General features: G+C 42.5%; 3 protein-coding genes across 13 annotated transcripts in view; 1 reads left to right on the top strand and 2 right to left on the bottom strand.

Moving 5' to 3' along the window:
* Positions 1–9,648, bottom strand: part of TUBGCP4 (tubulin gamma complex component 4) — a 33,500-nt gene extending 23,852 nt beyond the window's left edge. Inside the window, exons 1-6 of one of the 3 annotated variants that reach the window (XR_013993400.1) lie at positions 9,282–9,614; positions 6,924–7,052; positions 4,286–4,408; positions 3,839–3,892; positions 3,342–3,398; positions 121–200 (exon numbers count right to left, since the gene is read on the bottom strand). Coding sequence is in view for 2 of the 3 variants with exons in the window: in XM_081049258.1 (XP_080905384.1) it covers positions 121–200; positions 3,342–3,398; positions 3,839–3,892; positions 4,286–4,408; positions 6,924–7,052; positions 9,282–9,359 (521 nt within the window). In the remaining variant the exon portion in view is untranslated. Of the gene's footprint in view, positions 1–120; positions 201–3,341; positions 3,399–3,838; positions 3,893–4,285; positions 4,409–6,923; positions 7,053–9,281 lie in introns of all 3 variants that reach the window. The other 2 variants (XM_081049258.1, XM_081049257.1) reach the window with 2 other exon arrangements.
* Positions 9,649–9,650: 2 nt separating this feature from the next.
* ZSCAN29 (zinc finger and SCAN domain containing 29) lies at positions 9,651–21,428 on the top strand. 6 transcript variants are annotated; one of them, XM_081049244.1, is made up of 6 exons: positions 9,654–9,721; positions 10,681–11,122; positions 11,603–11,807; positions 13,594–14,277; positions 15,803–16,273; positions 18,119–21,428. In XM_081049244.1, the coding sequence occupies exons 2-6, from the start codon at positions 10,805–10,807 to the stop codon at positions 18,985–18,987; spliced, it is 2,547 nt and encodes an 848-aa protein (XP_080905370.1). In that variant the 5' UTR covers positions 9,654–9,721; positions 10,681–10,804; the 3' UTR covers positions 18,988–21,428. The 6 variants fall into 6 exon arrangements, with proteins under 6 accessions (XP_080905373.1, XP_080905370.1, XP_080905371.1 ...); XM_081049245.1 differs by having other exon boundaries at positions 13,628–14,277; positions 18,119–21,427; XM_081049248.1 differs by lacking the exon at positions 11,603–11,807 and having other exon boundaries at positions 9,661–9,721; positions 18,119–21,427.
* Positions 12,595–24,073, bottom strand: part of MAPDA (N6-Methyl-AMP deaminase) — a 31,162-nt gene continuing 19,683 nt past the window's right edge. For 2 of the 4 annotated variants that reach the window (XM_081049250.1, XM_081049252.1), the window contains one exon: positions 21,414–23,741. In XM_081049250.1, coding sequence (XP_080905376.1) covers positions 23,547–23,741 — 195 coding nt within the window. In that variant the 3' untranslated portion in view covers positions 21,414–23,546. Of the gene's footprint in view, positions 14,429–21,413; positions 23,742–24,073 lie in introns of those variants that run through there. The other 2 variants (XM_081049251.1, XM_081049253.1) reach the window with 2 other exon arrangements.

Raw genomic sequence — 24,073 nt, 5'->3', positions numbered from 1 at the left:
CTTTTTTATCCTGGTCATAACTTTCCCAAGAGGGAAACCTGGAATGACCTGAAAATAAAACAGGTGCAAATTCACTTAACCACCCACCCTGCTCCGGTTCCCAACTGAGCCAGGACTTACTTTTCTAGTGCACTTCGAACAGGAGGCAAACCTCCACAGCTGTGTTTGTATACTGTTTCCAGGATTTGGCAACCATGAATCTGTGGAAAATACAGCCTTTTCAAATTGGATTCCATTTTAATAGTTCATGTAGCACAAACTCGTATTCTATATTCAATCTAGAGGGCGCAACCCAGCAGAGAATGGGGATGAACTTTCTCATTAGATCTATGCATAGTTCCGATTCTGACTCCAACTCCAATGTCTGTGGGGTTTTCCCCACACCACCACGCAATTCTGACACCAGCTGAGGTGTCCTACAATTCAACCTAATCCTGACACTATACCCAGAGACAGCATCAGGTCCCACAGGTTAAGGGCTCAGTCTCACAAGACTTCCCTTCACTTCAGGCGCCAGTCACAAGCCCAGGCTGTTACCTCTGCTTCTGACCAACTGGCGATAGGTTCCCATGACCCCCTCCTTGAGCGCCATTAATCTGCTAGAGCAGTTCACAGAGCTCAGGAAACCAGATTACTCATTAGATTACTGGTTTTTTACAAAGGATATCAAACGATATGAATTAATAGCCAGGTAAAGATACTTAGGGCGAGGTCCCAAACAAAGGAGCTTCTGGTCCCAGAGAGTTTGGGATGGCACAGGGAAGTGGTCTGTTTCATCAACTCGGAAGCTCTCTGAACCCTGTTCTTTTGGGTTTTTATGGAGGCTTCATTACATAGGCACCGCTAATTAAATTACTGGCCACACGGGTGACAGGTGTGGAGGGGTGGGGCTGAAAGTGCCAACCCTCTAATCACACGGCTGGTTTCCCTGGCAACCAGCCCCCATCCTTAGATGCTTTCCAAAAGTCAACTCATTAACAACTCAGGTGTGGTGGATAAAGGTTCGTTATGAATATCAAGGCACGTAGATCACTCTTATCACTTAGGAAATTCCAAGGGTTTTAGAAGCTCTGTGCCAGAGACAATATGAAGACCAAATGTATATTTCTTCTTACAAATCACAATAGTTGTTCTCAAAGTATGGACTCCCTAGCCCTCTCCATCCAGCCCCACCTCTGGCAGCAGCAGCAGAACCACCTGAGAACTTCTTAGAAATGTAAATTCTTGGGCCCCACCGCAGACCTACCGAATCAGAATCTCAGGGGTAGGGCCCAGGTCCCAGCCTGGTTTTAACAATCTGCTCTAGGTGATTCTAATGCACAATGAAGTTTGAGAACTATTGCACTGGAGAAACCAGAAACATTTAGAGTTGAAATTCCAAGCAGAGGTAAAGAAAGCTCTTTATATCAGATTCAGGCCTAATTCGGACTTATAAGGTACACACTTTTCCAAAAATCTGCTTCCTCTTTGTGTCCTCTGACTCTCTTTTTTAAAAACTGCTTTATTGAGGTATAATTTACATACCATAAAATTCACCCATTTTAAGTGTACTATTCAACACTTTTTAGTAGTTTTACAGCATTGTGCAACCATCACCATAAGCCAGTTTTATAACATTTCCATCACTCTAAAAGAATCCTTTGTACCTGTCTACAATCGTCCCCATTCTCACCCCCAGCCCATGCCCTTGACCACCTCAGTTTTTCACTTTGTAGAGCCAGAGCACACCAGCCCCTGGCAGGAAGGAAGATTCACCCATCTGTAATTGCTGTGCTCATTTCCACTCTCCTTCTGGTGGCCAATGGGAGCTGAAAGACAACTGAGATGTGCAGCTACGCATGGAACCTTACACTAACTCCACTTATCTAGAAGGTCCCCTATATTTTGGGAGATAATTAGTACGTAGAGTGCTTCTTTGGAGTCAGACAGACCTGGGTTTATATGCCTGCTCCACCACTTACTACCATGTCTGTGACACTAGGCACTTAACCTATTTGACTCCTCAGAGGACTGAATGTGATAACGTATATGAAGCACTTAGCACAGTGCATGGTATACAGCAAGTGCACAATAAAAGCTCCATGTTATTTGATGAGGGCAATCAGCTTTGAAGGGCCAAACAGCACCTTCCCTCCTGGCTTTGCTGGCACAGAATGAATGCAGCAAAGCTAAGTTTCTGTACTTACAGAGCAAAAAATTAAAGTAGCAACCTGGCAAATTAACTGGTTAACTAGCTGTAATCATCAAGGTGAACACTCCTAATAAGCTAAGGCACAAATATAACAGCTTAAAAACATGAATGAGCTAAACATGTTTAATCCATTTGTCCTTTTTGGTCCAATTAGGGACCAGCAGATAGAGTCTTCTTCTAATGTGAAATCTCAGATCATTTATTCCTCAGAGTTATTAACTCTGCCCCAAAAAGACATTCTCCCTAACTTTGCAATGCATGTGATAAAAACTTGTGATAAGAACAGTCATATTTAACTAATAAAATAAACATCTGGGTTTCACCCAACGGTCTAATTCTCAGGAAACTGCCAGCATCATAACCATAAACCTATTACCATCTTTCCTTCTAAGGATTAACTTTCAGCTTCACCTCAAGACCGACATCCAACAGCTCTAAATCCTTAGTGCAAAAAGCTCTCAAGGGGGCCGGCCCGGTGGCTCAGGCCGTTGGAGCTCCATGCTCCTAACTCCGAAGGCTGCCAGTTCGATTCCCACGTGGGCCAGTGGGCTCTCAACCACAAGGTTGCCAGTTCAATTCCTCGAGTCCCACAAGGGATGGTGGGCTGTGCCGCCTGCAACTAGAAAACGGCAACTGGACCTGGAGCTGAGCTGCGCCCTCCACAACTAAGACTGAAAGGACAACTTGAAGCTGAATGGCACCCTCCACAACTAAGATTGAAAGGACAACAACTTGACTTGGAAAAAAGTCCTGGAAGTACACACTGTTCCCCAAAAATAAAGTCCTGTTCCCCTTCCCCAATAAAAAACATCTTAAAAATAAATAAATTAATTAAATAAATAAAAGTTAGATTCCATTAAAAATAAAAATAAAAAGCTCTCACGTCCATAGCATTCTTCTCTTTCCCAGCAGCATTCTTGGGTACATCTACTAACATTTCCCCTACATTCTGGCCCAAGAGGTGCTTAAGGGCAGGGATATAATTTATTTTTGCATTCCTGATACTTAGCATGATATGCAGCCAGATAGTGTTGAATGAATAAATAAAAACTGCTAAAAGCTAGGGTCTTTGAAAATGAATGAAAGGCAAAATTCATTAAGAAGATTTCCTTAGTGCTTACCAGAGCAAAAGGAAAAGGAAAGTTCTCACCTTTTGACTTTTAATTTGTTCTACCACAACCATCACAGAGGGGAAAAGGAGCTGGAACTGCAAAGTACAGAATAATTAGGAGGGTCTATAGTCAAATACAAGGGAAAAAATTACTCCAGCAACTGCTTTTGTTTCTAAATAGTCCCAATTAACATAAAGATGGCAATACCACAGAGCAGCCAAGATCCAGTATCCTAAGACAATTTGCTATGGGGTTTGTCTGTAGATAGACAGAGAATGGCAGATAGAAGCAGTATTCTGCTTCTGAGGCTAGCATAACTGTTAATACTGACATCAATAGAGAGCATTAACACCTCAGACATTAAGTTTTAACTGATTTGGAGCTTTTCAAACAGTTCTGATCTAGGAAAGCATACAAGATATAAAATGCTGGACTCTGAATCCAGAAGAAAAAAAGTTCTCAAGAAAATAACATAAGTTAGATTATTCTAACCATATCAACAGATTCCAAGCCTTTTGTTATTTTGGCAGCATACCTGATCTAAGGAGTAATTGACATGTGATATGGAGAGATGGGGGTCGGCCAGGAACTGCAACGAGAAATACACTGTAGTTAGGGCTCCATACAAAATATCTCGAATCTATTTGATCCATGAAAACTAGAAGGGAATCTGAGAATGAGCTTAGTGTTAGTTTTAGGTTATTTTAGGTTATTGAGATGAAGATTTATAGAAGATTATTAATTCTGATTTTCAGGTGATAATAAGCTAGGGCTCTCATATACTAACTAACTCAGGAACCTCTGCCATGATCTGCACGCCACTTTGATCATGGCTTGAGCAATCACAGAGTACACCTTCCCTCCAGCCACACAAAAAACAGGCCACTCTTAACTACCTGATTATGTTAAAGGGCATTTCAAATTCAAGAACATGCCCTAATCTGCTGTCCCAGAAGGGCTGTCCCCGTATCTCCTCTCTCACCTCTTGTTCCAAATCAAGCAGTGCTTGGCGATAAGGCTGCAAAACTGAGTCCAGACCTGTGCAGAAGGCCCTTAGGTAGATTCCATGTAACCCACCTTGGCCCTGCTGAGAGGGATGGTGATCCTGAAATCAAACAAACAGATGTCAACTTTTCAGCTCACGCCCTGAAACTTGAGGAAGACATTCTTTATTACTAGTATTGTTTTTGCTTAAATACTTCCATATCAAAGCAGTGCTTCAGTGAGAGGAAAACCCAACTGAAAAGAGTTTGTGTTATTTTAATTTTCCTAGTGGCCCAGTTGTTACAAACAGCCAGGTACTACTCCATAGTCAGTGGAGATTTTTCTACAACTCAGGTTTATAACTTCCAGCTTAAATCCTTTTGGTAGCTTCTTACTGCCTCAAAATAATACCTAAACTCCCCTACATGGTATACGATGACTTTTGCATTCTGGCCCTTATCCTCTCTTCAAAATTATCTTTCACCGTTTCCAACTTCACATCCTCTCATGTCCCAACTATCCACAGTTCACCAAATGTGCTTGTTTCTATTTCTCACCCCCGTGAATTTGGATGTGCTCTGCTTATAACTGTGCACTCATCTTTGTGACAAACACTCTTCCTGCAGGACCCAACTCAAGCATGTCTTCCCTGAAAAGCCCTCCCTAACTCTCCCTAGGAAACTGACAGCTTCCCCCTTTGCTGCTTTCATAGCAGCTCTATTTAGTGCTGGAATTGTACTTTTATTTGTCTCCCTCACTAGACCAAGAGCTTCAGGAAGCAAGGGCTCACATTTTATTAGTCTTTGTATTTCAGCTCCTAGCACAGTTCTTTGAACAGAGGGTAAATATTTACTGAATAAATAAAATTACTTCAACATCCCTTCTCCTGCCAGGCATGGCAATTCATCTGAACATGAATGATGATAGTCAACATGGGGAGTCATGAGACCCTCACCAAGAGACAAATATGGCTCGTCTTTCAGGAAACCTGTACTTTTTTGGTAAGAGCTTCTTCTGTAGATTTACATAGGGAACTGTGGTTAACAGTTGACTAGAGGCCACAATGACTAGCCTGTCTGGCTGTGTACTGATTTGGGTGATCAGGCTCTGGTGGTGGTAGATACAGTAGCATAATTCAGCAACAAATGTGGTAGGAAGCTCCGGCTCGGGATTATAAGGCATAGGGTAGCCAGAGGATGCTGCAAAGAATACTAATAGTTCCTGGAGATAAATGCTTATAGCTGTAATAAGAATAACATGGGCATAGGGTGAAATAGAGTAGATCGGCGTACAACCAATTTTGCTTTATTCTTGTGTCATTCCAGAGAAATGAATGTCTTCATTTATCACATAATGAAAGAGAAAATGAGTATGCTTTTTACTTTTCCAAAAAAAGAGGTACTACAGATATCTTTAGAATTTGGGAAAGTAAGAATTCACATATTATATAAGATGAAATCCATAGTCACAAGAATATAGAACATATTTTTTTCTTTTAGGTGTTATATACAAAAAATTAAAATTAGAGGTCTTTTCATCTATATTAATATATATACAGGTTCCAAGTTTGATAATTAAGTGTGCCCTCAATGTGATTTCATAGCAAACTGGCATTGATTAGATTTTAAACTCATGTTTAGCTTATGTATTTTTCTCTGCAATAAAATCAGTTTGAGCGAACCAGAATCCCTGTCCCAGAGATGAAAACATACGGCATTATCCTCCAACTCCTTGGTCCCATAGATGACCCTTACAGGCCCGACAACCAATTTGTATAATGGGGCAGAAGGTATTGACTGCTTTGTTTCAGAAAAGCATCCTTCCTCTTCCTTTCTAGAAGTCCCCGTCTTTCTCCTCTACCAGAATAATTCTTTCAACTAGGAAAGTCATCACTGAATCAGAGTCACACAAGTCGGCAATCTTTTTGCTTACCACCAACAGAACTGCAGACAGTTGAAAATAAAGAAAACTTTAAAATTTCTCTTAAAAAAATTTGAGTGCTTACTATGTACCAGGCATTTCACATGTTTAATCCTCACAACTCTATGAGATAGGTACTATCTACTATCCCCCTTTTATAGGTAAGGAAACTAAGCCTTAGTTATCGAGCATTAGGTTACAGTCGCACAGTCTATGGCCAGTGAGTGACAGAAGGGGACACAAATCCTTGACCTCTATACTACACTGACTTCCAATTAAGTCATATGATGGATAATATTTATTAAATGCTTACCATGTTCCAATAACATTCTCTGGTTTAACTCAATGTGACTAAGGTAGTTAGAAGTAGAACAGCAAAGGAATTTGAGATAATGCTTCATGTTTTCACCTCTGGAAATGGAACTCTGATCCAGCTCAAACTAATTTAATTCACGTCTCTAATTCACGTCTTTAATTCAAAACTCAGGTGAAGCATATTTTCTTACACCAATTTGCCCAAATTAGTCCCCTATGTATATTTCCTCCTTGTGTGGGAATTTCCCCCTAGTGTCACCTGGCCTTCACTTGAAAAAATTCCAGTGATGAGAAATTTGTAACTTCCTGTGGCTCATTTCACACAAATTACCAGTGGATTCACTGAAAGCTTGACATAGCTCCTGCCCTCTGGATGTACATTCCTGGGGACAGGAAACTACCTGTTGCTGCACATGGCCTGTGTACTGTTCAATGAACTCGGTGAAGCGAATGTAGTCTGTGCCAAGCCGACAGAGTCGATTCAGGACGCTGGTTTCACTGGGGTGGAGAAATGGGAAGTCCTGTGACACCTGCAGGAGAGGAACCGGGCTAAAATCACTGATGCCTGCGATTCGCTGCACACCCGTCTTTGAGGTGCTTCAAGTGCTTTGTGCTATTTCTCGTTTCCCTTCTCAAGATGCCCATTTAAAACTGGTAAGTTCTGGATAACAAAAGTATTTTCAAACCACTGCAAAGGTGCTGTTCCCCATCCCTGACTTAATTAGTTCTTTATTGAAATAGGTGGTAACACATAGTAAAGAATTCAAACAATACAAAATGGTGTACGTTAAAAATAAGTCAACTTCCCCAGAGGCAGCTACTGTTACCCGTCTCTTATACAGTATTTCAGGGATGATCTATAAGGATGTGGGGGTTTTGACCTGTGGCAACAAAGTCCCTTTAGCAAAGTCTCTTTACCAAACTCCAGACATATTCTTAGGATTTACAAAGTCTCTATGAGATTTTAAATTGTTTTCATGTCAGTAAAAATGTAAAATAAATGTAGCATACTATAATCTGTCAAAGTACCTTTTAATTAGACATATACATTTAGTATCCGTATTTTCATTTGTATCTTTAATTTAAATGATGGCCAAATGATAGCCTCGTATGCTATATAAAGGTTTCACAGCAGTTCAACTAGAAAATAGTAAGAGACTGTATTCATTCAACCAAAGTTCTTTTTTTAATGTAGCAAAATATACATAAGTTATCATTTTAGCCATTTGTAATTCATTTGCTGCGATGTTCAGATATATCCGAATGAATAGTCCCATCCGCTGACTGCAGTGTTCGAGTTTACTCCACGAGCTCAAAACAACTTTTCTTTCCCTCTACTGCAGAGTTCGAGTATACATGCATAAAATACTCAAAATACCAACTTTTTATTTTTTTGTGGAATTTCGACACATTTTGGAAAAAAACACTTGAAATCAATTAATGCAGTGAAAGGGTTAAATGTACAGTTCTTGGGATTAAGTACATTCACATTGTTGTTCAACCATCACCACCATCTGTCTCCAGAACATTTGCATCTTCCCAGACTGAAGCTCTGTACCCACTGTACAGTGATTTCTCATTCTCCCTCCCCACAGTCCCTGTCAACCACCCTTCTATTTCTGTTTCTATGAATCTGATTACTCAAAATACCTCAAATAAGTGGAATCATACAATATTTGTACTTAGTGACTGGCTTAGTTCACTTAGGACAGTGTCTCCAAGGTTCATCCATGTTGTAGCATATGTTAGAATTTCTTTCCTTTTTAAGATGGAAAGATATTCCATTGCAGGCATATGCCATATTTTGTTTATCCATTGATCTGTCCATGGACACCTGAGTTGCTTCTACCTTTTGGCTACTGTGAATAATGCTATTATGAACATGGGTGTACAAGTATCTGTGCAAGGCCCTGCTTTCACTTCTTTTAGGTATATATATACGCAGAAGAGAAATTGCTGGATCATTTGGTAATTCTATGTTTAATTTTTTGAGGAATCACCATACCGTTTCCTGCAGGTGCTGCACCATTTTACAGTCCCACCAACAACGCAAAAGAGTTCTATTCTCCACAACCTCACCAACACTTATTATTTTTCTGTTTTTTTTTTTTTGAATAATAGCCATCCTAAAGGGTATGAAGTGGTATCTCATTGTGTTTTTGATTTGCATTTCCCTAATGATTACTGATATTGATCATCTTTTCATTTGTTTATTGGCCACTATATAGCTTCTTTGGAGAATCAACCAACTCACTTATCCCAGGCGCTGTGTTAACGTTCTGAAATTAAATAGTGAACAAAAGCAGATATAGTTGCTACCCCCAAAGAGCTTAGCATATTGCATATTCATATTGTGAGTATTGTATTTCGTGGATGCCATCTTCATATGACAGTAAATGTGGTAATAAATAGGCAAAGAAGAATTTTTCTTTCTGAGTCCGCAATAATTTGATTAGGAATCCAGCACCCCGCTCACACACCTCCACTGGAAGCGGGATTCGAGGCTCCCTCTCTCCCTCCCCGAAGGCGGGGTCATTCTGGGTCTGCCCTCCGTTTCCCAGCCTAAGCCCAGCCCTCCCACGGTGTTACGTCAGCCGTAGCCCCTCGGGGCACTGTCCTCCAGTTACCTGAGCAGGGCCAGTGCCCCCGCCCCTCGCCCTGCAAGGCCCGCCCCCTCAGTCCCTCAGAATTCCCCCACGTTTTGGCTCAGGTCTACCCATTCAGCTCCCGTCAGTTTCCGCGTTCTGAGCCGGACAGACCTGAAGGCCGCTCCGCTTGTTCCAGGTGAAAATGGACCCTGGGTACCCGCTCAGAGCCAAGAGCAGTTCGTGGATCATTCCCACGCCGGATCTCGAGTCCCTATATACGTCGCTCCCTCCTCCAGCGCCTCTCCAGGCGACCACGGAGTCGAATGCTCCCTTCTGGAAACGCGCACAGGCTTTTGGGACCTACGGTTCCTCCTGAACCTACCCGCCGCGACTGCGGGAGGAGCGGACAGGGAGCGGAAAGGGCCCGCGCGCCGAGCCCCGGAAGTGCGCCGCGCTCTGCTGGGCTCCCCGTTAGCTCCAGCCCCGGCTCCGCCGGAGAGTCCTGGTAGCTGCCTTTGCGCATGCGCCCTCAGCGCCTGAGTCACCACTCGGACTTCCGGTTTTGGAGCTGGACTGGGAGGCTGGAGAGCCGGGCCTGGGGCCGACCCCCGGTGGGTGAGGCTGGCCCGCGGGCACAGATGCGAGTGGGTTGAGGGACAGCCCTAGAGGGAGACACTCCCGGGGGTGGACCGGAGGTGCTCTCAGAGCGCCTTGCCGGGTTGGGGGCCTCTGATGGGGACTGCACGACGGCTCTGAGAGTGACCTGGCCGGAGGGAGCGAAGACAAAGAGGCCGGAACCCCGCACCAGCCGCTCCGAGAGCTGAGCTCCGCGCCCGCTAACCTCGCAGCACCCGGATCTTCGGGCCAGCACCCGATCTCGTCCTCAGGAGACCCCTTACCACCGCCCCCTCAGAATCCTCCTCGCCACCGACTCAGTGCGACCCTCCCCAAGCCCACCCGGCCCTCGCGTCAGAAGCCAAAATCAACTTCTCCCAAGACGCGAGGTCTCCCGTCAGCAGTTCCCGAATGTTTGCGGAGCGCTTGCTTCTGCTCTGAGGGAAAACAAAGACCCGAGATTCAGTACTTGATTTTTATCTGGGGTGGGAATTGCCAGTTGTGGAGTCCGAGGGGGCAGGGCGGACGTAGAGGGCCTCGGGAAGCCCTGCGGAGGGACTGGGTGCGGTCACCTGCGACCCGCTGGACACAGGCTTTTTGTTGCCTTGAACACGATGGTGACTTGCCTTGAGATCCTCTGAGCTCCAGGTTTCCCATATGGTTCAAACTCACTATGCAACATTGGTTAAGGGAGCTAAACGGGATCAAATTTGGGGGAGGTGGAAGAGGAGCAGACAACTCTCTTTGCTGCTTCCCAGGGCTCCCCTGGGAAGTCGCCCAGAAATGCAGCTTTGGAAAGGTTTCTCTCCATGCTCAGTTTTGGCTTGCTGTCCTGGAGTTGATGATACCTCAGATGGCCACATGGAGCATATGTATGGAAAGTCGGGCCAGCTCTGGCAAGACTTTAGACATATGAGTATATTCCTTCTGATAGTGCCATCTCTCTCTACCCTAGGAGGCCACTCTTCTTACAGAGAGAGAGAGACTCATCTGCAGGTGATTCTCCAAAGACATGGGAAGATAGGTGTAAGCCCTGGAACCCAGACCCTTAAGTGGAGGGAAGCTGCTTTCTGCTGTGAATGATGGCCAAACCCACTCTGAGAGGAAATGGCACTAACTCGGAGACCTTCCGACAGCGCTTCAGGAAATTGCAGTACCAGGAGGTAGCTGGGCCCCGTGAGGCTTTCAGCCAACTCTGGGAACTTTGCTGTCGGTGGCTAAGGCCGGAGGTGCGCACCAAGGAGCAGATTATAGAATTGTTGGTGCTAGAGCAGTTCCTGACCATTTTACCGGGGGAGATCCAGAAGTGGGTACAGGAGCAATGTCCAGAAAGTGGAGAAGAAGCTGTAGCTCTGGTGGAAGATTTAGAAAGACAGCCTGGAAGACCTGCACGTTCGGTGAGAAGGGAGAGGGAATTCAGAAGAATGTGAACTGGGCTGGGGCAAGGATAAAGGGCCAAATTAAGGTACAGACAGGTTTAAAGAGGGGCATAATCTCCCGTGGTGATGCTTATACTTCTGATCCTGGAACAGGTAACTTTTTCAGATTATCTAGAGAGGCTACTTGGGTGTACCTTTGCTACCCTGTCATAATGAATTATTCATAGTTTCATAGTTTTTTACTTAATAAGGAAGAAAGTGGACTTATTTTTTTAGCCTATGGTTGGGTTTACTATTTTGATCTTTTCCTTCCGGAGTTCCGACTGCTCTAAGCTAACAGTAATAGAATAAGAATGACCCTTGTTCACTATTAACACCCCCCACCCAACCCTAGCCATGTCCCAAAAGGATGGTCTCTTTTGGGGTATTAAATAATCTCCTCTGGGAATGCCCCTCATTATGACCTTGCAGTGACAATTAATGGGGGGTTGTTTCTAGGTCACAGTCTCTGTGAAGGGGCAGGAAGTGCGCTTGGAGAAGATGACACCCCTGAAATCATCACGAGAGTTATTAAGTGTTCGGCAGGAGTCAGTGGCACCTCAGCCCAGGGGTGTACCCAAGCAAGAGAGGGCAAGAAGCCCAGACCTGGGACCACAGGAACAGATGAACCCAAAGGAGAAGCTCAGACCTTTGCAAAGGAGCGGTGAGGAGTAGATTCTTACGGGAAGATAGGATGGCATTCTAAGTTGGGAAGTAGGGTTGGGAATAGTGAGTGGGAAAGGGATTTCAAGAATGAGAGAAAATTGCAGAGTATGCAGTTTTGGGGGACCTCCTGAAGGCATGCAGTTTAGCTCTCTGCTGCAGTAAGTATTCTCATATTTCCTCTTTTGATAAGTCTGCCAGAGGATGGTTCCCTAGTTTTTATCAGAACTTGGAACTATTTTATTTCCTCTTGGTAATGATACTAGGTCAGTATTTTCTAGGTAAAAATTATTTTCTATATTTGAAGGTACATCTTGTAGTCATTTTCCTTCTCCAAAATAAACTGTATGTTTCTTCAAACTTTTCGCCAGAAGCTCCATTATTCAGACATACTGTTTTTGTTACTCCCCCTTGGAAACTTTTAAGTTCTCCAAATATGTTAATTGTGGAGAACTAAATTAGATCTATTATTCCAGTGAGGGTCTGGTAGGTTGAGGCAGAGTAAGAATTTGACTTCAAAATTTCACTGTATTTTCTTTCCGAGTAGCTCGACTAATTATTTGATGATTATTGTTCACCTGGTAACTCCCAGGACTCTCATAGCCGTCTCCATTGTCTTTGTGCCTAGCGCCTATACTTGTACATGATTGCATAGAGCTTGTTTTTCTTCTTTGTACTCTGTTGAACTCCAAATTGTATGTTTTTTACTTTGATCATTTCTTTAACTTACTGAGGTTGTTCTGAATTCTGATCTTATCAGTCAAAACGCTAGCCTTCTCAGCCAGTTTGGTAATGGTCTCTGTTTAGTCATTCAAATGCATTCCCTCAAACACACACACACAGACTTGCAGAATTAGTCAGTTTTTGAACACCTATCATGTGCTCAACACCTTGCAGAGTATTCTGGAATAAGAAAAGATGCCTATCCTCAAAGAGCTTACAATATGATTGAGAACTAAATAGCAAATATAAATATGCGCTGAACTGAACTGTACTGAAACAATGTCAAACAATGGTTTGTCACTCAATTGTGTGAGTATAATAGAGGTTTGGCAAAGTGGGAGATGAGGGAGGCCTGTAGGGAAGGCTTCAAAGGGGCTTGGGCAAATACAGCTTCTTGAAGTGGGTCAAATTGGGATAGGGCAAGATTCTGATATGAATGGACAGTGCATCGTGGGCACTCAGGTTAAGGTCCAGCAGTATGGTACGTATGTGAGCTGAGGAAGCAAGAGCCTGGAGTTTGGTAGAACAGTGACTGCTGCCGTTATCTGGGTGTGAGAAGACTTGGATGGTGGCAGTAGGAATATGGAAAGGGCATACTAAGGGAAAAACCTTTAGAACTTAGTGACTGAGTGTGAAGGAAACAGATGGGCTGAAGACCATCTTCCTTCTGTTCCCCTCCCCCTTGAAATCACTCTTGAGTTTAGTTCTCTAGCCCCAAGTGGAGAACTACAGGAGACAGGAGGTGACTGTTCCCAGCAGGGCTAGGACCTGCCTACAGGTGGTCAGGAGGGTTAGGGAGCACCTTGGAACAGAATTACCTGCTCTGTACATACCAACAGAACCTTTTCCTCTCTTTGCCACCCTGCTTTGGAAAATAAAATAGTTCTCATTTTTTGGTTTCATGTATTTTTCCCTTTCTTCAACCCATTGAACTTTCTGAAAACATTTCCTTATACACTTTCTTTATAAGTCTCTTGAGTAAAAAAAGGCAGGTCTGAACTCAAAGATGCTTTTTTATGATCAGTCCAAACTATGATATCCTTTGTTTGCTTCCCTGCAAGCAGGATTTCCATTTCCTAAATCCGGTGTGGTCTCCAGGTTGGAGCGAGGAGAGCCTTGGATCCCAGATGTAGGCTCCAAGGAAAAGGAACTGCCAAGAGGCAGTCACACGGGAGACAGACGAATGCATGCTGATCTGTTACCATCCAAGAGAGAGAGAAGCTGGGTGGAACAGGATCCCTGGGGCTTTGAGGATGAGAAGGTGGCTGGTGTGCACTGGGGCTATGAAGAGACCAGAACTCTCCTTGCAATTCTCAGTCAGACTGAATTTTATGAGGCTCTCCGAAACTGTCATCGAAACAGCCAAGTATATGGGGCTGTAGCTGAACGGCTCCGGGAGTATGGCTTCCTCCGGACCCTGGAACAGTGTCGGACCAAGTTCAAAGGTCTCCAGAAGAGCTATCGGAAAGTCAAGAGTGGCCACCCACCGGAGACCTGCCCTTTCTTTGAAGAGATGGAAACCCTGATGAGTGCTCAGGTCATTGCCCTGCCCCGCAGTGGCCCGGAAGAGGCAGCCTGTCACTCCGGCCTGGCGGGCAGTGATGCTGAGACGGAGGAGCCAGGGCAAGGGACGTGGCAACATGAGGAGGCCGTGGCTGAGGAGTCTGACAGCGGTGAAAAGGGCCGGGAGGCCATGGCCCAGGACCCCAACAACTCCACTGCACCTGTCCTTTTCCGAAGCCCAAGTGGTAAGCAGCTTTTGTTCTTGAGGTTTGGGGATTAGACTCAACCAGTTACGAGACTGGATGTGGAGTTAAGAAGCTGAATGTCATCTGCCAACTTTATCACTTAAATAGAGAACAAAGAGGCACTTCTCAGTTCTGTGTGTATTTCATTCTCCTGTGGGAAAGTCAGTGAGATAATAGTAAATAGGGAATCATTTTAGGTATTTTAAAGAAATAGTCAGAAAATTCAAGACAGTCCTGAAAAAGAATGTTATTCCTTTTGTTTATTATTTTTCCCTGATTATGAAAATCACTAAAGGCTGAGAAAAACTTGGCACTATTTTATCTTTAAGGAGAACTAACATTCATTGAACAGCTTATATGCACTGGTGCTTTATCTTTCACTCCCCCAAATCTCAAGTTAGTTTATGTGTTCCTTTTTACTTAGAATAGCATAGTGAGACTGCCCAAAGTTGGGAAAACACTTTCTGAGTCTCCTTTATGAGATTCGCAACACATACGGGAATTTTAAGAGGACTGAGAAGTCCTGCAGCAAGAAATCTTGTTTAACACTCTATGCCGAAATATTATTTGCCTGTGGAACAGTTTTATAAGTATCATTCATTACTGTTTTACTTTCTACAACCACGTTGTTATGGAAAGGGCACCAAAGTATGAGTCAAGTGGCTTCGTTTTGAATCCTGACCACTAAACAGGTGAGCGCCCTTGGCCAGTTATCCAACCATTTCGAAGTTTGTTTCCTGAACTGTAAACGGGCATGGCAGCAGTACCACATCTCTAAAGTTGCACTTCTACTGTAAACAGTGATCTTTTCCTTTCATTTTTTATTATGTGTGATGTTACTTTAGTTCTGTTCTAGTCTTTTCCTATCTTCTTTTCCCTTTCTTTATTCTTTTCCTTTTTTAGTCACGGAGATAAATGTAGGTAAATTACAAATATGGCACATATGCTACCTGCTATGGTTTTCATGATCTTTGTTTTCTGTTCATCCTTTTCCACTGCTTTTTCTCTGTCCTCCGATTCTTCCCCCATCTCCTTTACTTGCAGTGAGTGGAGGATAATGGAAGCAGTGTAATCTCCAGCTGGCTCTCAAGTGAGAGGAAGACTCTGAATCTCCCTTCCCTCTGCCTTGGGTACCTTCAGGGAGCGGAGTCTATCATCATCCTGATGAAGTACTGCCCACGTGGGGCCTGCAGCACGAGCACGTGGTCAGGCCAGGAGATGCTATTCCTTCCCCTTTCCGGCTTCTGCCAGTCCTCTCCTAACGACAAAGTGCATGACTATCAGGTCCTTATCTTGTACCCTTTCAGGTCTTTGCTGCTGTTGGGCTCGTTTTTTTGAGATTGTGGCAAGTGAAGAAGGGCCATAATAGGAATTAGACAGCTGTGTGATTTTAAAAGCGACTGTTCCTTTGGGTTTTGAGTCATTCTTTCGGAAACTTCCATGATGCAGATGATAGGACTGAGGTATTGAGACTCTTTATAAAGCGCTGGGTTAAGTGGTGCTGAAATTTCTTTTCTGGTGGCAGGTGTACACTGGGGCTATGAAGAGACAAAGACGTATCTTGCAATTCTTAGTGAGACTCAGTTTTACGAAGCCCTCCGGAACTGTCACCGCAATAGCCAATTATATGGAGCCGTGGCTGAGCGGTTATGGGAATATGGCTTCCTGAGGACACCAGAGCAGTGTCGGACCAAGTTTAAAAGCCTACAAACCAGCTATCGGAAAGTCAAGAATGGCCAAGCCCCAGAGACCTGTCCCTTCTTTGAAGAAATGGATGCTTTGGTGAGTGCCCGGGTTGTTGCCCTACCTAGTGATGGCCAGAAAGAGGACAGAGCCTCTTGCCCCACCAAGGAGGCCAGTGAGGCTGAAGCCGAGAAGCAAGCGGAGGAGGCAGAAGAGGCCACAGAAGAAGATTCTGAGGATGATGAAGAGGATACTGAGCTACCCCCGGGGGCTGTCATGACCCGTGCTCCAGTCTTATTCCAGAGCCCCAGTGGTAAGATCCTTTTACTTCTTAAGGTCTAAATAGCAAAGGAGAGGCAGTGGGATTTAGGAGAAAAATCAGATTGAAGACCAGGAGAACTGGCGTCCACACCCAGCTCTCTTGGATTCTTCTTGTGATCACCTATCTCTTCTCCATGCTCCGTCTACTAAAGCAGCTCAGTGAAGGGATATAAATTATTCACTGGTCTCCTCACACTACAGTATCAATTTGAGATGGTTGCAAACTTTGTAAATTTGCTATCATCTACATGTGAGCTGCCAGGTTTCTTGGCAGTTTGCCTAGCAAGGAATCTGAAAGCTAACATTTCCCAAGTAGCATGTCATGTACCCTTAATAGGACGAACTTGATTTTAAAAGTTCATTCTCATTTATGTTTGTTCTTCTAGTTTCAGCTTGTATACCAGCTGTATGTCTGCTTTATTAATATATATGAAAAGGTGGTAACCTCTTTTCTTTAGACACACTTATGCAAAAGTCTTAGATTTCTGAGGAAATTGACCCTTTGATTTTTAGCTGCTGTTTAAGGGGAAGATTTTTTCAATATGGCTTCCCTCCTTGTGGGAAGAATTTTGACTTTGGAGTCATACATGTATATGTACACAAATGTGAATCTGGACTCTGTTGTTTATTAGCTGAGTGACTTACAGCAAGTTATTTAACCCTGTAAGTTTACTTATCTATGAAGACCTACCTCAAAAAGTTGATGTAAATGAGGTACCATGTGAAGCACCTAGCACAATGTTTGGGCACATAGAAAGTATTCAATAGTTTTATTTTCCAAAAGTTCTTTAGGTCAACATTCTTTTAAGGGTGTTCCATGGAGCATCAGTTCCATGGGGTATTAATATGTTCCACTAAATGATGGCTTCTAGGTTTAGGAAATGCTAAATACCCCTCATGGAGGCTCACAAAACATACTCACATATTTAAGGTGCTAAGATTTCATTTAACCTGATGAACCTCTATTTCATGGGGCATCTCTTAGGACTGCACTTCTAGGCAGAAATACTGCTTTAGGGGTACATATACAGGCTGACACTTAGCATTCTTTTGCTCTCAGATTTAGTCCAGGAAATTTGAGATACAGAGTTTATCTGAAATATCTGAAAATTCTGCAAATTCAAACTGAAAACTTGCAAGTATCTGCAAATTCACACAGCCTAGGCCAAGGGAGCCCGGCATATGGTTCTTAGAAGAATATTAAAAACTTAGTTTGGGCATTAGAATAAGTGCTTTTGGAATATTCAGTGATTATTTTTCCATAGGCAAAGAGAATGATTTAGTGAGATATTTCCTAGCAAAGCTCTTCTCTCAGAAGGCCTTTTATTTTTTGAAAGACAAGTATTTTTCTACCCTGTTTTTATTCTCAACATATATTGGAATTTGAGCAGAAGGGGAGTCATTCATGTAGCTAGCTTCCCAAAGTTTTCCTGGGCAGTCCCTTCAAATCCCTTTAATAACTGGCAAAGAACCTAAACTAGAATAGCATGATAGGCACAGGTGAGGCAAAATACAGTATTAGAAAGTGTCTTTCCTGTATAAACATGGCAATAGTTTTAAATCTTGTAGGTTTTTCTTGTTATACTGACAACATTTTCTGAAGATCCTGGGCATCCAGGAAGAGTTAAAAGAATACACTAATCAGCCCTATGTAGATAAGAGGCATATGATAGGTTACCAAGTAGTAAAGTGAAACTGGAATTTTACAAGATGGTAGTTATTTGGGATCTAAAGCGCCCTAATTTTTATCTTTAATCATCTAATGTAATACTTGCTTTACCCTGGCAAATAATAATTGTGGAAATGGATAACTTTTAAAATTCTATTCTCACATCAGGTTTTGAGGCTGGATTTGAGAATGAAGAGAATCTAAAACGGGATATTTCTGAGGAAGTACAACTACATAGGACATTACTTGCAAGGTCTGAAAGGAAAATTCCCCGGTATCTTAATCAGGATAAAGACAGTGAGAGTGAATATAGATCAGGAAGACAGTGGGAAAGGACCGCAGGGGAGAGAAGAGGAAAATCGACACTCCCAGAGAGGAGTTTAGGTAAAGTTCTAAGTCATCAGAGACCTTACTTTGGAGAGAGACCCTATAAATATCTCAGATATGGCAAAAGCTTTGGTCCAAACTCCCACGTTGTGCATCAGATATCCCACCAAGTGGAAAACCCATATAAATGTGCTGATTGTGGGAAAAGTTTCAGTCGGAGTGCACGCCTCATTAGACACCGGAGAATCCACACTGGAGAGAAACCTTATAAATGTCTTGACTGTGGGAAAAGTTTCCGTGACAGTTCAAATTTCATCACCCATAGGAGAATCCACACAGGAGAGAAACCGTATCAATGCAGTGAGTGTGGAAAACGTTTCAATCAGAGCTCAAGCCTTATAATTCACCAGCGAACCCACACAGGAGAAAAGCCCTATCAATGTGAAGAGTGTGGGAAAAGCTTTAATAACAGTTCTCATTTTAGTGCACATCGAAGGATACACACAGGAGAAAGACCCCATGTGTGTCCTGACTGTGGAAAGAGTTTCAGTAAGAGTTCTGACTTACGTGCACATCACAGAACACACACAGGAGAGAAACCTTATGGTTGTCATGACTGTGGCAAGTGCTTCAGCAAAAGCTCTGCTCTGAATAAGCACAGAGAAATCCATACACGAGAAAAGCTTTTGACACAGTCAGCGCCTAAGTAAGCCTTTGGGAATCTAAAAAGCAAAGAGTCTCAATAAATGTATTGAAATTGTTTGAAAAAAGTCTTCCAATATAGTGAGATCCATCTCCTGTGCCCAACTAGTTTAGGAAATATTCTAGGATTTACCCCACTGTTTATTCCTGTTTCTCTTGGATCTAGAGTCAAATTCCCAAGGCAGTTGTCTTACGAATGAAAGGAAGACTTCAGTCCCTCTCCATGCCTGCATCTGAACTGACAGATAACATCTTTCCCTTTCAGTGCCCATGTTGTTACCTTAATATAGAGAGGACATAGTAGTAGATGCTATGAATTTGATATGTACCCTTCCGAACTCATCCTGTTATTCAGCTGCATTTCTACTGGAAAAACCCATCACAGCATTTCAGGGAGAAGTTGTAACATTTCTCATTGAGTGGGCCTAGCTCTTTATATAGTAATGGAAATGCAAAAAAAGAATGACTCTCCCTGCGCCCAGAATAACATACAGATGGTCCCCAATTTAAGATGGTTCAACTTTGTAATGGTGCAAATGCTATACGCATTCAGTAGAAACTGGTTAGGCTAAGCTATAATGCAAACGACTTACAATACATTTAACTTATGATGGGCTTATCTGGACATAACCCCATCGTAAGTCAAGGAGAATCTGTATTTGTCATGCACATTCTTCATTTACCTTAAAAAGAACCTAGGTGTTCTATATGGGGAAACAATGTAAACCTTGTATAAATACTGAGGTATGAACCCTAGATTTCTTAGTATCTTCCAAGCCCTAGAAGATTTGAAATAGAATACTACCTTTTCAGCATCTAATTTGATTGTTTTATGTTCCATCTCTGAACTTTATCTGTCCCTTGTGGTCCAGAAGCCCAAAGAGCAAGCTAGCTGGATATGGTGATAGGGAAAGCAGTTAAAGCTGCCAGTAGGGAGCTGTCCCTATTCCACACACTTCAAACACCTCTCTAGTGTTAGACACCCCGTGGGTGCTCAATGCTAACCTACAATGAGCAGAAGCCACTGCCACATTCCCAAGGATTGGGACAAGAGACCATTTTGTGCCAACAAGTGTTTAATAGCAAGGAGCACAGATTATCTTTGGTCAGTGGAGTTGCCAATACTCACACACATGCATGTGCATATATTCAAGTACGAGTATACATCTATTTTTAAAAGCAGCTCTTTAAACCGTGTAATTCTGATCTTTATAATCAAATAGTATTGAATTAACTGCCCATATGTTCACAGTACTATGATGAGCCCTGTCCAGCACAAGTTCAACAGTCCTGTCCTTACAATCTAAAATAACACTGACGTGGACAAATAATAAGTACACGTGTATGGTTGCAACAGTTTTAGAGAAATCTAGAAAGGTAGGCAGTAACACTGCATAAATGTTAAGGTCTAATGCATTTAAGTTGTCAGAAAAATCTGGGAGGTATTCTCTTTATTCAGCAAAGCTTCATGGAGGAAGAAGTCTTGAAAGCAGGGAAGGTTAGTGGGTAAACTTTCCAGAACTAATCACAAAACTGAGTGCTGAGTGGGTGAAAAACTGGAATATTAGGGAACAAGTTATTTAATGCAGATGGAGCAGAGGGCAAAGGAGAGACTTTAAGGTAGATTAGACAAAGCTTGGAGCTGCACAAAATTTGAGGAACAGTATGATATGGGCCGTGCTGGAGGCAGAGAAAGAATCACCTTAGCTTTTCAAAACACAGAGTGCCAGAAGCAGATCAAGAGGTGGCGCTCCCATCATGTATAGTAAGTCAGGTGCTGTGTTGTATTTATTGATAAGGAAACAGCTAGCTGGTTCTGGAGAAGAAGAATGAGTAGTTTTAGGGGACTGGCTCCTATGGGAGACAAAGGTCAGAAACTAGTATCTTGAGAAGATACTTTGATAGGCGGGTCTGGAAAGAGGAATACGAGCAGATGGCCAAGGCCTGGGATAAGTAGCTATTTCACATTCACATTTAATTAGAATCCTGTGGCTAGAATGAGATCTAGGAGCAGAGTGGGGAGATAGAATATTCTGTAATTCATAGCTTACAGTGTTTGATGAGAGATTAATTAGGGTTCTGGTGTTGAGGGATCCTAGTACGAAGAATCTAACATTAGGAATTAAAGGGAGATATCTCAATTATTTTGCCTAAACAGGCAGGAAGATGTAAGAAACACCAGGATAAAGCTATGCTTCAGGATCTGAGATGCTTTAGGAAGTGTGCTATAATGTGTTTTAAAAATGAGAGATTACTGTCTTTACTGTATCTATGTATAGTCTTGTGGAAAAGCACTGGGTGAGATATCAATAGATAAGAATTCTGGTGCAAATGTCTTGTGTGTAAGTCAACCTGCTTCCGATTCCCTTTCTATAAAGCAGAATAATGTTTACACCTTCAACTGCCTCTCAGGGATACCATGTTAATAAAAATTATGTCTGTAAAGTGCTCAGTGTTTCTTCAGGTGTTTTTGTTTGTTTTTTAATATGTATGTGAAATTATAATTAACTTGTAGGTAGGAAAGATGAACCTTTACCTGCTTTTTTTTGGCTCCCTGTGTGGGGTTACTAGACATATCCCTGTCTGAATCTTTATATTCTAGGCTCAGAAACAGATTAGAATGCAGTAAAAGAGACATTAGAATGAAAATCCTGCCTTGGTATCTGTATCCATATCCATTAGGACCCATCATAACTGAACTTGGAGAATGAGTCTTATTTTAAAAGGTCCAGTCCTCCAACCTCCAGGTGAAGAGAATGCACAAAAGGAACAGGGCAAAGGCAAACTCTCCTCCTGGAGAAAACCCAGTTTACTTCAAACTAGGTCACAAACCATTGTCTTGCTACCCAAGCTGCCATTCCTGACGATGGGGGAGCCAAGAAATAATAGTCTTCAAACATTCTAAGAAAGAGAAACTAAGCCCACTGTGGGGAGAGCAAGAGGATCCATATACCCCTCCCCTTTTAATGCCTGTAAGACCTTTGTTGGGATAGCCTGGGTGGCCTGTGCAGCAAAGGAAGCAAGAATGTATTAGCAGGAGCTGGACAGGCATATCTATTCTCATCAGTTGTTTCTCTCGTGCTGCTCTTTTTCTTTATTTTCCTCATGCTGTCATTCTTCCTTTTATTGCTTGTGCTCTACGGCCAATGATGTAGAACTTAGTAACACTTACATATACTCTCTGTGTTGCTCCCATTTCTCTTTAACTGTAATCTGAGAAGCTGAGTCTTGTCAACCCTATACAGAACTATTTTTATGGTGACCAGTTAGGGAAGATGAGCTATGAATGTAAAGATGGATCAATTCTCTCCCCATTATTCAATTCAAAATCTAAAATGACAACTTTACTCCTATATACTCAAACAGCTATCCAGTAAGATGCATGTCTCAAACTTCTGACATGTAAATTATGAGTATTCTCTGACATCATGGTGCGTAAAGTAACAGATGTTATATGGAGATATTTTCATTTAAATTCCTCTACTGTGCTTCCCCGTAAATAAGACCTAGCCGGACAATCAGCTCTAATGCATTTTTTGGAGCAAAAATTAATACAAGACCCAGTTTTATTTTAGTATAAGACCGGGTCTGTGATGTGATGTGATATAATAAATTAATATAATACCACATGATATATAAATATAACGTAATATAGTTAATGTAATATAAAATAAAATATAAGACCGGGTCTTATATTAATTTTTGCTCAAAAGACGCATTAGAGCTGACTGTCCGGCTCCGTCTTATTTTTGGGGAAACACAGTGACACCCACCATGGGGCTCTTTCAGAAACAAAACTTGGAAACAACTGGAAGTGAGACTAAAGGCTGGAAATAGAGGCCTAAATAAAGTACCCTAGAGCTCGAGAAGCATCTGGCTGGTAGAACTCCATTAGGGTCAAAATAAGACAAAGGTAAGGTAGGAACGTTTAAAAAAACTTGATTTCAGGGGAATTAATCATGAGAAGGGCAAAGCCAGATCTCAGCAGTTAGCTTTCTCTGTTACCAGAGTTACCCAAAGCAGACTCTGGATATTCACAAAAATCCATGATAAGCAGTATAGCCTGGAGTTAACAGTTTTAGGGAGTACTCAAGTGAAAGGAGTCTGATTAAAGTAAACGTAGCAAAACACAAAGCTGTTGTCAGAAGCTAGAAGGCATAAAAGGTCTTTGTGGCGATCTGTTTTCCCTCCTCACTTTAGACTAGCAATTCCAAAAGTTTTCCTGATGAGAAATTACTTTGAGTTTCCCTCAATTACTTTGAGTTTATGCTCACTAATGGAGAGGGACTATTAAGTCAAAATCACTGGGGGAAAGGGGAATTTTGTTAGCAACATTCAAGTCCCTTCCAGTAAGCAGCATGCAGGTAGCCTATGTAAGACGTCAGAGCCTACTTCTCAGTTTAAGATATATTTATTGAGCACCCACCATGAGTAAGGTACTGGTGATGGAGCCCATGGTACTTGACTGCTATGCTTCAAAGGCAGCGGTAGATGGTTTACTAAGTGGGATATGGCAGGAAGATCTTGGTTACAACATGTACCCAAAAGGAATTCACCTCAGTACAGCTTAAAAATGTAACATTTTGGGCTTCACATGATTCCATTTCCTCCTCAGTTCAGACCTGGTGCTGTCAGAAGCAGAGATGTAGTTGATGGATTCATAAGACAGATCCCATACCTGAGCCTGGGTCAAATTAAACGTTTCAGCTGCCAGCTGGTACTCTTGGGAAAGGTGTGTTGCAAAAACACCCTTATCATCAGTCTGTCAACAAAAGCAAGCGAGTTTCAAAATGAATAAGGAAATTAACAAAAACAACTTTTTTCTATTTTCCTATTTACCATGCTTCTTTTAAAAGTCTAAACGGGGCCTATAAATGCATCCCTACATATCTATAACTAAACAGGCTTGTTTAGTTATAGATAAAAACATCAACCACCAAAACCAAAAAACACCCCACCAGAGCAGTGCTCTAAATTACAGCTGCATATTAAAATCACCTAGGGAGCTTTTAAAACATATCTGTGCCCAGGACTCACCTGAGATCAAATAAAGCAGAATCTCAAGGGATGGGTGCCGGGCATCACCATTTTTTG

This window comes from Rhinolophus hipposideros, assembly GCF_964194185.1.
Source record: "Rhinolophus hipposideros genome assembly, chromosome: 5".
NCBI lineage: Eukaryota > Metazoa > Chordata > Mammalia > Chiroptera > Rhinolophidae > Rhinolophus > Rhinolophus hipposideros.
The sequence above is the reverse complement of the archived record's forward strand: the minus strand, read 5'-3'. Positions and strand labels throughout refer to the sequence as shown.

Bases quoted from the DNA above. Each gene is read 5' to 3' on its own strand.
- ZSCAN29 (XM_081049244.1), top strand. From the start codon at position 10,805: ATGATGGCCAAACCCACTCTGAGAGGAAATGGCACTAACTCGGAGACC. The intron at 11,123-11,602 runs GTGAGAAGGGAG...GGTTGTTTCTAG, and splicing joins CTGGAAGACCTGCACGTTCG to GTCACAGTCTCTGTGAAGGG. The intron at 16,274-18,118 runs GTAAGATCCTTT...TTCTCACATCAG, and splicing joins CTTATTCCAGAGCCCCAGTG to GTTTTGAGGCTGGATTTGAG.